Genomic DNA, 13,313 nt, shown 5'->3' with positions numbered 1-13,313 from the left:
AAACACTAAACACAGCAATTCCTATGTTACAATATTATAATAGCCCTAAAATATGATGCACGTGCGGTTTTATAAGTTGAAATAGCAGGTGTCAGTGAATTCCTTTAATGTTAAATATATAGTGTAAGATTACAAGGTGTTCCTTCCTGCACAAATATTTTGTTAAAATTAAAACTGGGTGTGCTAGGAGAATCCTTTCCCGGTGCTTAGATGTATTATCACCTGGATTCTAGTACCAAGTAAGACTCTGTGTTCCTAACACCTACGTTATTTCTGCCACAACAGACATAACAGGCTAACTGGCAAATGTTGATTTCCAGATCTCTGCCAGTAACATTAAAGATGTTATAAAAACAAAAATAGAAAATTTGCTTTTAGTGGCTTGTATTGCATTAGAAATGCAGAGGGAAAAAATCTTGAGAAAGCAGAACACACTTGTGTTTTCTCCCACTTCCAGTGTATTCTGTGTGTCAATCAGAAATGTACTGCTATCAAGGTTTATGAAAACATATGCTTAGTGCAGGCCATTGATACAGTTGTTTACGCTTTTTTCAGTTAATATCGCGCCCTATTCAAGGGAGAATGGAGTGTTTACTTGCGTCTCTTGAAAAGAAGAAGTTGTGAAAGAACCGAGCAGGCAGTTTGTGAGGCGCTTAGCACATAGTGTGTACCTGTGCTTGTGATGGGAGTATGGAATTGCACAGGGGTCATCTTCATGCGGTTGCTGGTATCGTAGGACACCTGCTAGAAAACACCTCAGGCACTTCCAGAGAATTTGCAGTCGCGTTAACAAGTGTCCCTGGTAGCGTTACCATGCACTGCTGGCTGCATGGAGAGCGTCTGCTTTCACAGCTCACGGTGCACATGCTGCGTGTTCCTGAACATGCTACTGCTTTCAGTCACCTCTGTGTTAATAATCAATTGTTGTTTTGAATTTAGCAGTAATGGAAGAACTGAGTAGCAGCACAGAGCTATATAACTGGCTAACTGTCCTGGGCCAAATTACTCGGTCTTCTGTGTCAATATTTTTCCAGAGTACCTCTGTCACAGAGAGATATGGCTGCAGATGTAGCCTGTAGCTTTACCCTCACTTACCAGCTTTTACAGCCACTGGAATTAGCAACGTTTAAGTGCAGTGCAATGTTTATAGCTCACAGTTAGCAACAGAAACCTTGTCCAGCATCATTTTCCAACCGCTTTTCAGAAGGCTTTTTCAAACATTGGAGTGTTTTTTACTATTTGTCTGAACAAACTGTAGTTGAATTCTTAGACCCGTGAAGTCAGTGGGCACATTCCTGTTGGCTTCTAGCAAGGTCCTCAGCGCTCAGAGCTTTTGAAACCTGATTCATGCTGAACTCCTGTGCTGGGCAACTCCCCTTTTGCACGTGTGCTAAGAGGATCTCCACGTCAAGCTAAGACTATCAGATAACACACCGTGAAGTAACTCTTGCTACTCACCATGGCCCTCCGCCACTTGCACCCATGGCACACGGCTACCTCCTAGGAGTCACTCTCCTGCGTGGAAATACCTTGCCCGGCCGGGTGGCTGGGACCCATCTGCATCAGAGCAAGTACCATCGAGAGTTTCAGTGGGAAAGAGAGTTTGGAAATTCCCGTATGAGAAAAGGCGAGAGGGAGGGAGTACCTCTTCCTCCCAGAGGATGGTAAGTGGCTTTCAGAAAGCCTTTCTTCTTCACTTGTTGTAGCCTGCCAAGGCAAACCAGCATGCTTGGCTCTGCTGAGTGATGTGTAGCACTGCTCACAGATTGCACTGCTCATAGCTCACTTTGTGTACTGATACTGGAGACATTTCTAATAACCTCCTCCAAATGTCGATAATGTTTTTATTTCAGTATAATTTGCATTTATTTAAGATCGCTTTGTTACAGCCTCATGTCAGCTCTTTGGCTTTCATTTTATCTATGGTATGCAGTTGTCATGAAGAAAAGAGCATTTGTACGGCATCCACAATCACACGTGTGTGATGTGGTTTTTCCCATCGTTCCTGTAAGTGAAGTCAAACTGTCCTGTAGGAGAGGGAGGACACTCAAAAGGACCAGAAGACAGCAGTATCTTTTTCAGCCCCATAATCCATACAATTTCAGCAATGTAATTGGGAACCTACAGTACTAGGAACAAATTATGGAAAGACCACTGTATCAGGGGACTCATTTATTGCTTCTGATTTACCTTCCAAAAAACCAGCAGCATAAAAATAGGCAAACCAGGAACTTGTCAGCCAAGATGTCACAAGGAAAAGCATTAGAATAAGATTTTGTATTGTCTAAGCCCTCATATAATGAAAAATACTTCTTTTAGGTCATTAAAGGTTCATACACTACAAAAGAAAACACTCATGGAAGTGTTCAGAACATGAAATATTGAGTGGTCAATTCAAATATTAGAAAAGTTTGCTCAAAAACTAATGAAAATGGGCAACATCTTTGAATTTTGTGACTAGTAATAGTCTTCTCCCCCATGGAATTTATAGCAGCACGTATTTTCATGGGCACTCTTGTGAAACTGTATTGCACCTTTCAATGAAACATTTCCTGAAATGCCTCTCAGCATGACTGGGAAGCAGCATGAATTCCTACAACCTGTGCTTCACCCGCTTGGCCTGGCTCCAGAGAAGTCCCCAAGTCGGGAGCAGAGGCCCCTGCGCTGCTGCTGACCCCGCAGCGAGGACGATGCTCTTTGGGTCCGGACAAGCAGAGTCGCACCCTGCGCTTGTTCCTCTTGTCCCGGTGCAGCAGGAGCGCAGGGCACCTGCCTGCCCCAAGCATGGGGCTCACAATTAATCTTTCACGGGGCTCGGTTCGAGACAAGAGGATAGGAGTGGGACTTAGGTTGCACATAAGTCTTTTTGCCAAGAGAGAGATTATCTGCGTATTTATGAATCTATTTATCTGTCACACACAAGCAAGTAAAATTTAATCACACTTAAGAAACAGAGTTCCAGGCCTGGTGCTGAGGGTATTTCACTCTATATTTTCAGTCTGGCTTCTACATTTTTCTTTTCACAGCCCTTGTATTTTTCATGTGGAAAGGCTGTGCTATATGGGATCATTTGGTTTGTATAAAGCTCAAAGGTGTCGTTGCATCTTTCTTCAGTAGTGTGCATGTGTTTAGCAACTCACAAAGAACTGCTTGTGCACTGCGTTCGTGCATTTCGTGTGGCACGTTGTGTCCTCTGGGTGAAAGTCCAATTCCTGAAGGGCCAGAAAGTCCTATCCCATGTTCTCAGTTGTCACCAACAAAGAGATGCAAGATGTTTGCTGTACTTTTTAACTCCAGCTAGCAGGTGTGGAAAATCACATCCATCAGTAGCTGCTTAATCATGTTACTGGAGAATATTTCCTTCTACCTTTTTTCCATCCATAACTGTTACTCTCTTTGCTGAACAAAACTATTGTGCTTAGTTAAGAAATGGGGAAGAACTATGCTAGTTTTCATTTAAGTTTCTTGTTTAGACATCCACATTTGAGCACTTTGTGAACCCACTGCCTGCCTGATGGGCAGAGCAATGCAGGTGCAGGCTGCTGGGGCTGGCATCGCTCTGCCAGAGCCGTAGGGGTGCCCGGGGCCAGGGCAGAGCCCATGCCAGGGCAGGAGAAAATAGAAATAGTCTGCTGTGACACCAGGCAGGGCCTGGCAGCGTGAGTCACTGCCTGTTCCCCAAAGCCTCTTCTGGGTTTTCTCCAGGATTATGACTTTTTCTCAATAAATTCTGATGTGGCGGAGAGCTATGGAGCGTACTGCCCTCTGGTTGGAGGACCTGTCCTCTAAGAGCTGTTGGGCTGTACATGTTCTGCCCATCAAACCACTGCCCCAAGACAGTTCTGTGATCTTGGTCAGGGCAATCTAATTTAACTACAAATTTGTAAACCCTTGGGACTGTTTCTTGTATTTCTAGAATGATGCAAAATATCAGTCCATTGAGGTAAGAAGAAAAAAATACAGGCCCGCTGCTAATGGGGGCACCTACACACAAAAAATACACCAGTCATGCTTCCTGTGACGAGGGATAGGGTTTGTCTCGTTTGTCTCTCAGATCTTCATAAAGCATTGAAACACTCACCAGGAGTGATCTTTTGGGCTCTATCTTTTACTCAGAAAGATTTTCTTAGATGAAATATTTTGCATTATGTTTTGAGGATGTGTAAAGTTGTTGGTGTTACCGCTTTTTCTTAATTGAAAGATGGTTTATAATGTTATTTCTTGTTCTGTGGCACTGCCAACATAAAATCTGAGAGTGTTTAACAGATCATCATAAAGGTTACTTCTAATGTTTTGGGAATAAAAATATCAGAGGAATAAGGGCAGATACTAAAAGTAAGGTGACAACGCATTGGTATCTCCTAAGGCCTTCCGGAAACTTATTATTTAAAACTGTGTGGAAGAATTCACTTTTGCGTAGTGGAAGAGGTTTCTTGCTTTTTGTTGTTGTTGTTGTTGATGTTCAAGTTTGGAACAAACATTTGCTTTAAATAAGATTTTTGAGGAAAATTCTTGCTCTCTCTGATTTTGAAGATAAATTGTTTCTTAGGCCCCAGATAATTTAACAAGAAGAAGAATCAGCAAATTTCCCAGTTCATGAGTGATTGTGTGGCAGCCTGATCCACCTGATATGGAGTGGTCAGGAGAGCCCTCCTGTTCTTACAGGCCTCATGGTAGATGCTGCCTCTTTCTTCCCTTTTCAGTAAGAACAGGCTTTGGGCCAAGACTCTTCAGTCAAAATCGACTTTGCTTCTCCTGTGCTGTGTCTCGTTGGCTGCTAGCACCAGTGTGATGGCTTTTGCGCCTGCGTGCCTACATCCACATCTGCAGCCAAGCTCTGACATGCTGCCGGATGCATACAGGACCCATGTGCTCTGGGATCCTCCAGGAACAGGAGAGTCATATAGCTGTACATAGAATGAATGCTCTACTTTTTTCTGTAAATTAACTTGTAACATCATTATTTTTTTTTTGTGTCTCTCACATTAAATAAATCCTTTGTTATGATAGAGCAGTGATATTAACAACCTGGTGCATGACCACAGGAGCCAGCTGAAGCCAGAAAGGAGGGAGGATATGAAAAGAATTAGTACTGGAGCGAAGCGTGAGCCCCGTCGGTTCAGCAGTCACAGAAAGGATTAGGCCTAAGTCCACAGTGCTAAACACTTGAGCTTTAAACACCTCAGTAGTAGCCCTACTGAAGTCATCAAAGGTTATTGCTGTGATTTCACAGCTGTGCTGAGTGCTGTGCTGGCTTGGGAGCCTTGGTACCCATGGTTTGTCTGACAGACACTGAAAGTTTAGATAACACTCTTTGGGATTTCGTATTAGCAATATGGGCCCTTCACTACAAGAAGGACATCGAGGCCCTGGAGTGTGTCTAGAGAAGGGCAACAAAACTGGTGAGGGGTCTCGAGCGCAAGTCTTATGAGGAGCGGCTGAGGGAGCTGGGGTTGTTTAGTCTGGAGAAGAGGAGGCTGAGGGGAGACCTCATTGCTCTCTACAACTTCCTGAAGGGAGGTTGTGATGAGGAGAGGGTTGGCCTCTTCTCCCAGATAACTAAAGATAGGACTTGAGGAAATGGCCACAAGTTTCACCTGGGGAGATTTACATTAGATATCAGGAAACACTTTTTCTCTCAAAGAGTGGTCAGGTGCTGGAACGGCCTGCCCAGGGGGGTGGTGGAGTCACCGTCCCTTGTGGTGGTCAAGAAACACGTGGACAATGTGCTACAAGATATGCTGTAGTAGCTTAGTGGGTAGTATTGGTGATAGGAGGATGGTTGGACTACATGATCTTGTAGGTCCTTTCCAACCTTATGTTTCTATGATTCTGTGATTATTGTCATACCTGTGTATGGTATGGAAGGCTTAGCCCTCAAGCAAAAATAACATTGAAAAAACCTCTAGCCTTAAAAACCTCTGTCCTGGAATGTGGGAATACTCAAACTTGTCATAGTAAGTGATTCTCTAACTGCTACGCAATATGGTGGCCAGTATAAAAAAGGATTTGGGAGCTGTCTACACTTAGGTTTATTTTAGGGGCTGTTGTTTAAGGGGGTGGCAGAGTGTCGGTGTAACTGATACATTCTGCAACACCATTTCTATCTTTGGGAGGCTGCAACTGGTATTTTAGAGCTTAGCATGTTAAAATCCCACTTCAGAGCCCTTGCATCCCATGGATTAGCTACCAGAAGACGCTGTGCTGGCAACTCTGCGCGTAGTGTGATGGCGGGAGCGTGGGTGGCGTCGTGGTAGCACCTTGCACTGTCGGACATGCCGGGGCTGTGCTCGTGATGCAGGGGAACTGAAGCGAGCGGCAGGCAGCTGAGGGGCTGGTGTTAGCGTGCTGTTTGCTGACGGGATGGTTGTGGAGGAGAAGGTGCTCCTGATGTCTGCAAGGGGCAGTTGGCACCCAAGCGCTGTTGTCTTCAGGTTCAGCCCAGAAGGCGGTGTGCCACCGTGTGTTGTCCATGTTGTGTTTAACGAATTGTGTGCAGACTTGTGTTGTCCCTGTGCTGCCTCACATAGGAGGACCCAGCCAAAGCGAAGACACTGCTGCGTAAGTAGTAACACGTCACCGATGAATAGCGTGGCAGGAAATCTGCCCCACATTGGGCCTCGTCCAAAGATGCGTGGAGTCGCCCAGGGGGCGGGGAGGAACAAGTATCTCCATTTCGGTGAGTTTTGGACCAGGCCTGGGCACCCAAAGAGAGAAAGTCTGAAGGTCGTGGCAGATGGCATGCCTCACACCTGCACCATGTTAGATCACCACTGAGGTGAAACCCAAGGATGGGATTAGAAAGAGCAGGCGTGGTGGGCTTCCAGAAGTCTTTCAGTTCATCCGTGCAGGAGGATACCCCACAGATACTTTGCCCCTGTAACTCTAAATTCTTAAGAACATTTGAGAGCAAAGCTCCTATTGTGGTCTACCTGAAATACTATGTAATGTATAAAGCAAGGTACCCAAAATACTATTTAACGTATAAGGCAAGGTAAACTTGTTTTTGCTTCATAAAGAGAGGTAATTTTATCTGAAATTCTTTTATTTTGTGTCAGCCATTAAAAACATTCTGTTACATGTATTTTTTGAAAAACACTACATTTCTGTATTCTCTTTATTTTTCTGTTTGGCTGCATTGTTTGTTTTTACCTTTTCTTGTTCACGTTTATTCCTTTTGCTATTTCTTGCTATAATCTGAACATTATCTATTTATCCATAAAAGCTAAATGCATTTCAAGCTGACCACAAAAGCTGTAGCAGTCAATGACCGTTTCTTTGTTGGCTTCTAAGAAGACCAATCCCCAGTGCTAGGAACTTGGTGCATGCCCACACTTAGCATTTTCAGATTTGTAGTCGAAATGTATATGCATTGTTGAATATACTCACATATTCCTAATAATAAACACACGTTTCCTTCATGAATCATAAAATGCTGCCAAAGTATTACTGTACATGTGCATTTGCATGACAAGATCAGAGATGTACTTGGACAGCCCCTGCAAATGTATGGCATGCATTTACTTACAAATCCCTAATTTATGACTAATGTGGAAAGTAGATTTTGGGAGACTTAAGAAATCACTTCGGATTTGCAAGTAAGTGCTCAGAGGAAGTTCTCTGTTCTGCAGGTATAGTGTGTGATCCAAATACGATAAGCCCTTTCAAGATAGTTTAGTATTTGGCATTTCAGTTCCAGTCTAAAGCATTTGAAGGCACACACATTTTCAATCATGTGAGCACCCCACTGAACTCTAATGAAGCCACTTTCTCAGGCTTTGGCGGGGCTGTGACATATACTTACAACTAAACATATGCTAACCTCTTTTTCTGGATCAGGATCATGTTTGGAAATATTCTACATGTGTGAAGACATGGAGTTTCTAAACAGTTGATGCTTTCCAGTTAATGAAATATCATCATAGAGGAGGATAGGTTAATCCATATAATTCACATGGAGTTCATTAAATCATTTAAAAAAAAATTAAACACAGAGTTATATTTAGCTTGACACTCACAAGTGTTAACACCATGCTTTTAATGTGACAGATTGGATTTGGAAAGCAATATAAAACATGGTTTTGAGTGTATAGAATTTTTTATTTCCACAACTTAAGGACATTGTTAAGATCCATGTGCCTTTTTAAGATCTATTCCATCATTTAAAATCCAAGTAGTGCTAGTTTGCTGAAAACATTTATCTTTATTAGCTTTCAGTGCTCTGGAGAAGTTAGAAAGGGGACCTTTTATTACCATTTTTTTTCCCCATAGGGTAGTAGTTAGAAGTGAAGACTGACTTTGTTTCTGTTGTTGGCATAGAGATTTTTTGTTCATGAGACAAATGAGAGTATTTCAAGAGTAATGCTAACTTGGAAAGAAACAATGTCATCAATTCATGGCCAAATAGTTATTTGTATGCTTTTTCTTTTTCCTTTCTTTCTATCCTTTTTTCCCCCTAACAGGTGACGTGTATGCAGTGGTTGCAAGGGGACCATACAATGCTGGATATGATCGAGAAAAAACGTTGCCTCTGCAAAGAAATAAAAGCTCGACAGAAATCAGAAAAAGGACTCTGCAAACAGGACAGCATGCCTATTTTGCCGAGTTGGAAAAAGAATACCGGGACCAAGAAATACAGCCCTCCTCCTTACTCCAAACAACAGACTGTTTTCTGGGACACTGCAATTTGACAGGCGTGTGGAGGATGCCCTCTCCACCATGTTGCACCATGCACAGGTAGCCAGCTTTCTTAATAAGGCAAAGGCTCTAGCATAAGACTTACCTGCAGGTGGTGAACTTCCTAGGAAAAAACACACCCATACAGTGCTCACCTGTCAATCAAGAGAGAGATTTAAGTTTCTGACTGGATTAAGACATACATATTTATCCAGGATTTTTTTGGATCCAGAAGATATCAGAATGTAAATATTTTGCCGATATATTGAAAACACCCAAACTAATGACACTGCTTAAATATATATATATATCTATAAATTCAAAAAAATTTATGAAGAATTTTACTATATAATGTTACTGTTATACTGTTTTATTAACTATTTTCTATGTGGTATTCTAATGCTCCCCTCTGACCCCCTTCCCCCCCACCATTTTATTTCTCTTACCTGCCTAGATTTGGACTCTGTACAAAAGCATGTGGTTGTACCTTTTGTTTAACATGACAATGTACAAAACAACTCGGTGCTAGGGCTGTAGAAGTTACCTAGAGTTGTGCTCATTAGACATCCTTAGCTATTTTGGGGGAGGGCTGGACAAGGGAGAGAGTTTTGGTGGGAAACAACAAAACTGCAAGCAATGCAAATACAAGTGCTCGATGTGGATGCCCAAGTTGCATTTACAACACAAATTGTTCTGCATCAGTTTTCTCTTAATCACATAAATTGCCCTTGGTTTTATCCTAATCAGTTATTAAAATCTCCAGCTACAATTATTTGGCCAAGAAGGGAAACTAAATTTTCTGCAGAAAAGCCTGCGACAGAACCTCCTCCTTCATGACCTTCAGCTGGCTAGCGGAGACCATGGTTCACTGTGACTGAGTGTTGTACAGCCCGTGGCGAGGAGCCCCAGTCGTTAGCAGGTCAAGGCCGTGGCCCTGCAGCCACGGCTCCTGTCCGCATTTGTCTTTGGTCCAGAAAATAAAGGTGACAAAACCTGTTTACATGTTTATTAGTTTTAAATCCAGCAACACGTCCTGTGTCAGGTTACCTTGTGTTACCTATGAAGACTGGCATTCAGACCCCCAAAAGCTGGTAGGGAGATCTCCCTTGATTTCATGTGGTTTTGGAGCAGAGGCCATATAACCATCCTCCCAGGTACGCCACGTCGTCTCCCTGGCTGCCTCTGCAATTGGCTTACAATCGTGTATTATATCACGCCCACTTTAGCAGAATATTATGTCATGACCAAAGAATTATGACCTCCTGGTTTTAACGGGAGAAAAAGATGGCTTATGCTGATTATGAGGGTGAAATCTATGAGGTGAAAAATCTTCCAAAAGAAGCTGTTGAGAACAAGGGAAACTTGTACTGCTGTGGAATTGTGGAATGGAAAAAAAAATCTATGGCATATATTTTGTATATTTAAATTTCTATGTGTCTGAAATTTGGTAGCACAAAAGTTCCTCTTTAAAACAATCATTTTAGTATTATATTCTCTGAGAAGAAAAGGTGTGTTGTTTGAAACTTCTTGTTATATTGGCTTTTCTTTGAAATTCTATTGACAGCATTGCCACAGCTGTAATTGCTGATCAAAAAAAAAACCAAAAATATCAAATTTTAGAAGGTTTTTGTAATCTATATTGCTAAAGTTTTGAGTTTGAGTAATGCTTTATCAGTAGTAGTTTCTTTTCAGCCTCTGAAATAAAGTTTTTAAATATTTTATAACTAACTAATGTATATTTTGATGTCCAAACTGAGATTTCTGTAAAAGATAAAGTGTGTGTTTATATGTGCTTATGTATATTAGCATTATTGTGTATGTATATATGCATATGTATACACACATATATATGTATATATGCATGTATCTATTTATACTCATAAATGTGTGCATTAAATATTTGTGTGTGTTATGAATATACAGTGGCTGGAATGGGTACGCAATTAAAATGCAGATTTAAAGAGCCCCTCACAGCCCAAATGACAGAAGAAATGAAAAACTCCAGAGGCTGTGAAGGAATCTTTGAATACATGTTACATCCACAACACCAACTCTACATTCTGCTTATTCTCTTTTTTTAAAGAAAGAAAATGGCAGAAGAAAAACTCAAGAGATCTCGCAAAGTTCCAGAATCTCCTGGAAAGAAGACGACTTGTAGGTCGTGAAGAATCTGTTGAGATAACAGGTTCATTGTTCAGAAAGCGTTTATGCTTTGTCTTCCTTGTTATGTGGCAAGAGAAGAACTTCTCATAACCATGTGTGAAATACTCAGCTCAACCCTTTCCCTCCGCTGCACTAAATCTCTGGCAACAAAAGCAAAGCCAGCATTCAGGCAGTCCCGGTACTTCTTCTCTGCGCTGCTCTCCTCCTGGAGCAGTCACTTCAAAGCCCTGCCGAAGCACTGGCTTTGCAGTCCAGACCCGTGGGTATGCTCGGGCACTGCGGTGTCAAGCCCTTTGGAGGATGGCAAACATTAATGTGAACAGTTACCGTGTTTAAAAGTGTTTGTTCATGTTGTGTCCTTTTCATATCAATGCGTAATAGGAATAATGATCAGGGAATTGAAGCATTCTTGTCGTAAACACACTTGCTTGTACATTCAGCCTGCCATAAAAGCCACTCAATGTTTTGCTTCTATTACTCAATGCTATTTATGTTGTCCTTAAATAACTGCCCATGTGCTTCCAGACCTCCATTGTATCCCATGGAAACAATGGCTTTTTGTTTTAAAGTGCAACACCACATGAAAAAGTAAAATATAACTTAGCACTTACCTTCCAAGCACTTTAGAAATGTGGACTGAACCTCATGCTTGCGAGAATCATTTTACAGAGGAGGGGAGTGAGGCTCAGGCTGAGTGATTTCCGAAGGTCACAGACAGAGCCTGGGCTAGACAAGCATTTCCTTCTGTCCGGTGATTGCTGGCTCGCCCCATCGCTCGAGTAAAAGGTGCGTCGTACTGCCCAGAGCGTGCTGTCAAAACACTGTTCACACATTTCCCACATCACCTATTGTCTCAGCAGTTTCTGTGTCACAGGGTGAATGACAGTGCTTAGTTACATGCACTCATTGAAGCTGTAGTCTGTATAAATATGCAATCTGTATATACATACAGATCACATATATACACACACTTATGAAGACTGTATATATGAAATTGTTTGGTATGCACTTATTTTGCTTTAAACTCCTGAAGTTAAACATTATTGTGTAGCAATTTGTGTAAAGTGCACTGTGATTTCAAGAAAGCACAGTAAAGTCACAGGTCTTGTTATTCTTGCACTAAAAATGTGTTTACGTATATTAGCCAATGTATGTCTACTTTATTGCTCCTTATGACAAATTAAAGCAAATGGTATAAAATGGTATGTTTTTTTGTTTGTTTGGGTTGTTTCTTTTTAAGTGGACAACAGCACTATGTTTTTAAATGACAGGGTTTTTAAATAAAATGAAATCATTCTGTGTTCATTCCAATGTAATACATTTACCAATATCTTAAAATTGAATGTCATGTTGCTTTTTTTCATATTTCATTAGAAATTGTCAGGTATGTGCCTGAGATTGTGTAGGAGTAAGGAGTAGCTAGAGGCTAACTGTAATCATATATTACTAGCCGTTTCTATATACACAGTATAAATACATATTAATTTTCTTTTCATTTTTGTACTTGATTTTTTTAGGTAAGATGTAATTAAATGTACTTTGATACTTCTGAAGTAATAAGATGTTGTTTGAAGATCAATTCTGCTTTCTTTAGTGCATTGACAATATTTTACAATATTTTAGTGCTTATTTATTTGTGCTCCAGTGTAATTATAATAAAAAGCAATAGTTTAAAATATTTGGCTGTTCATTTTCATTCGATGGTTTCATCTTAAAGCTGTGTTGTTCACTAGGGATTAGGCAGAGATTGCTTGGAAGGAAAGTCAAGTCATAGATGTGTATTTATAGAATTCCCTAGGCACATTTGTAATTGCATCATTTGTTGAGGGAAATCAATGAATTGCTTTAATAGGTTAGTATTTGCAATACATGCCTGGTTGCATCTAATGCCATGAGTGCCATCCTCCAGTAAATGCTCATGATAAGATTTCTCTGAAGAGCATCCAGAAGATTTTTCTTCAAGTACCTATCAGAGTTTGGGACGGAAGATGGTCACATCAAAGACTTTTCTTTGGAGATCTCCGCATTTGAAGAATATCCACTAAGGGGAGAAGGACCCATCATACCCTCCATAAAGCTCTAAAAAGCCTATCTAAAAGTCAGTGTAATTTTATGTGGATCCGGCCAGAAGCTTTACTCCTATTGGGATGTAAATCACTCTGAACGTCCGTGGGGCAGTGGGGGACAGGACAGGAACTGCGGAGGAAGGAGAGCACCTGTACAACCTTGCAAATGATACTGATATTCTAGTGCTGTTTTTCATTACGTGGATTTTGTTGAAGTTTTGTAGACTGGATTCTGTAACTGAGAATCTCCCATCCTAAATTTTTGAGATGAGATTTTATAATATAAAGATTCCAAGAGCAAGTAAGCAACTATTTAAAAAAGAACCCAGTAAGGAGCAGTAATGTTCTTTCAGTAGCACTGACACCAGTGCTACATTATTCATGTTTGTATGTATCTGTATGCAGAAT

The 13,313-nt window shown here is 41.2% G+C and overlaps 1 protein-coding gene across 6 annotated transcripts in view; it reads left to right on the top strand.

Annotated features, from left to right (window-relative positions):
- Window positions 1-12,517, top strand: part of NYAP2 (neuronal tyrosine-phosphorylated phosphoinositide-3-kinase adaptor 2) — a 137,505-nt gene extending 124,988 nt beyond the window's left edge. For 5 of the 6 annotated variants that reach the window (XM_067002174.1, XM_013181535.3, XM_067002173.1 and 2 more), the window contains one exon: window positions 8,463-12,517. In XM_067002174.1, the coding sequence (XP_066858275.1) occupies window positions 8,463-8,690 (228 nt within the window). In that variant the 3' untranslated portion in view covers window positions 8,691-12,517. The remainder of the gene's footprint in view (window positions 1-8,462) is intronic. The other variant, XM_067002175.1, reaches the window with a different exon arrangement.
- The last annotated feature ends 796 nt before the right edge of the window (window positions 12,518-13,313 follow it).

The sequence above is a fragment of the Anser cygnoides genome, chromosome 9 (assembly GCF_040182565.1).
Source record: "Anser cygnoides isolate HZ-2024a breed goose chromosome 9, Taihu_goose_T2T_genome, whole genome shotgun sequence".
Classification (NCBI taxonomy): Eukaryota; Metazoa; Chordata; class Aves; order Anseriformes; family Anatidae; genus Anser; species Anser cygnoides.
The sequence above is the reverse complement of the archived record's forward strand: the minus strand, read 5'-3'. Positions and strand labels throughout refer to the sequence as shown.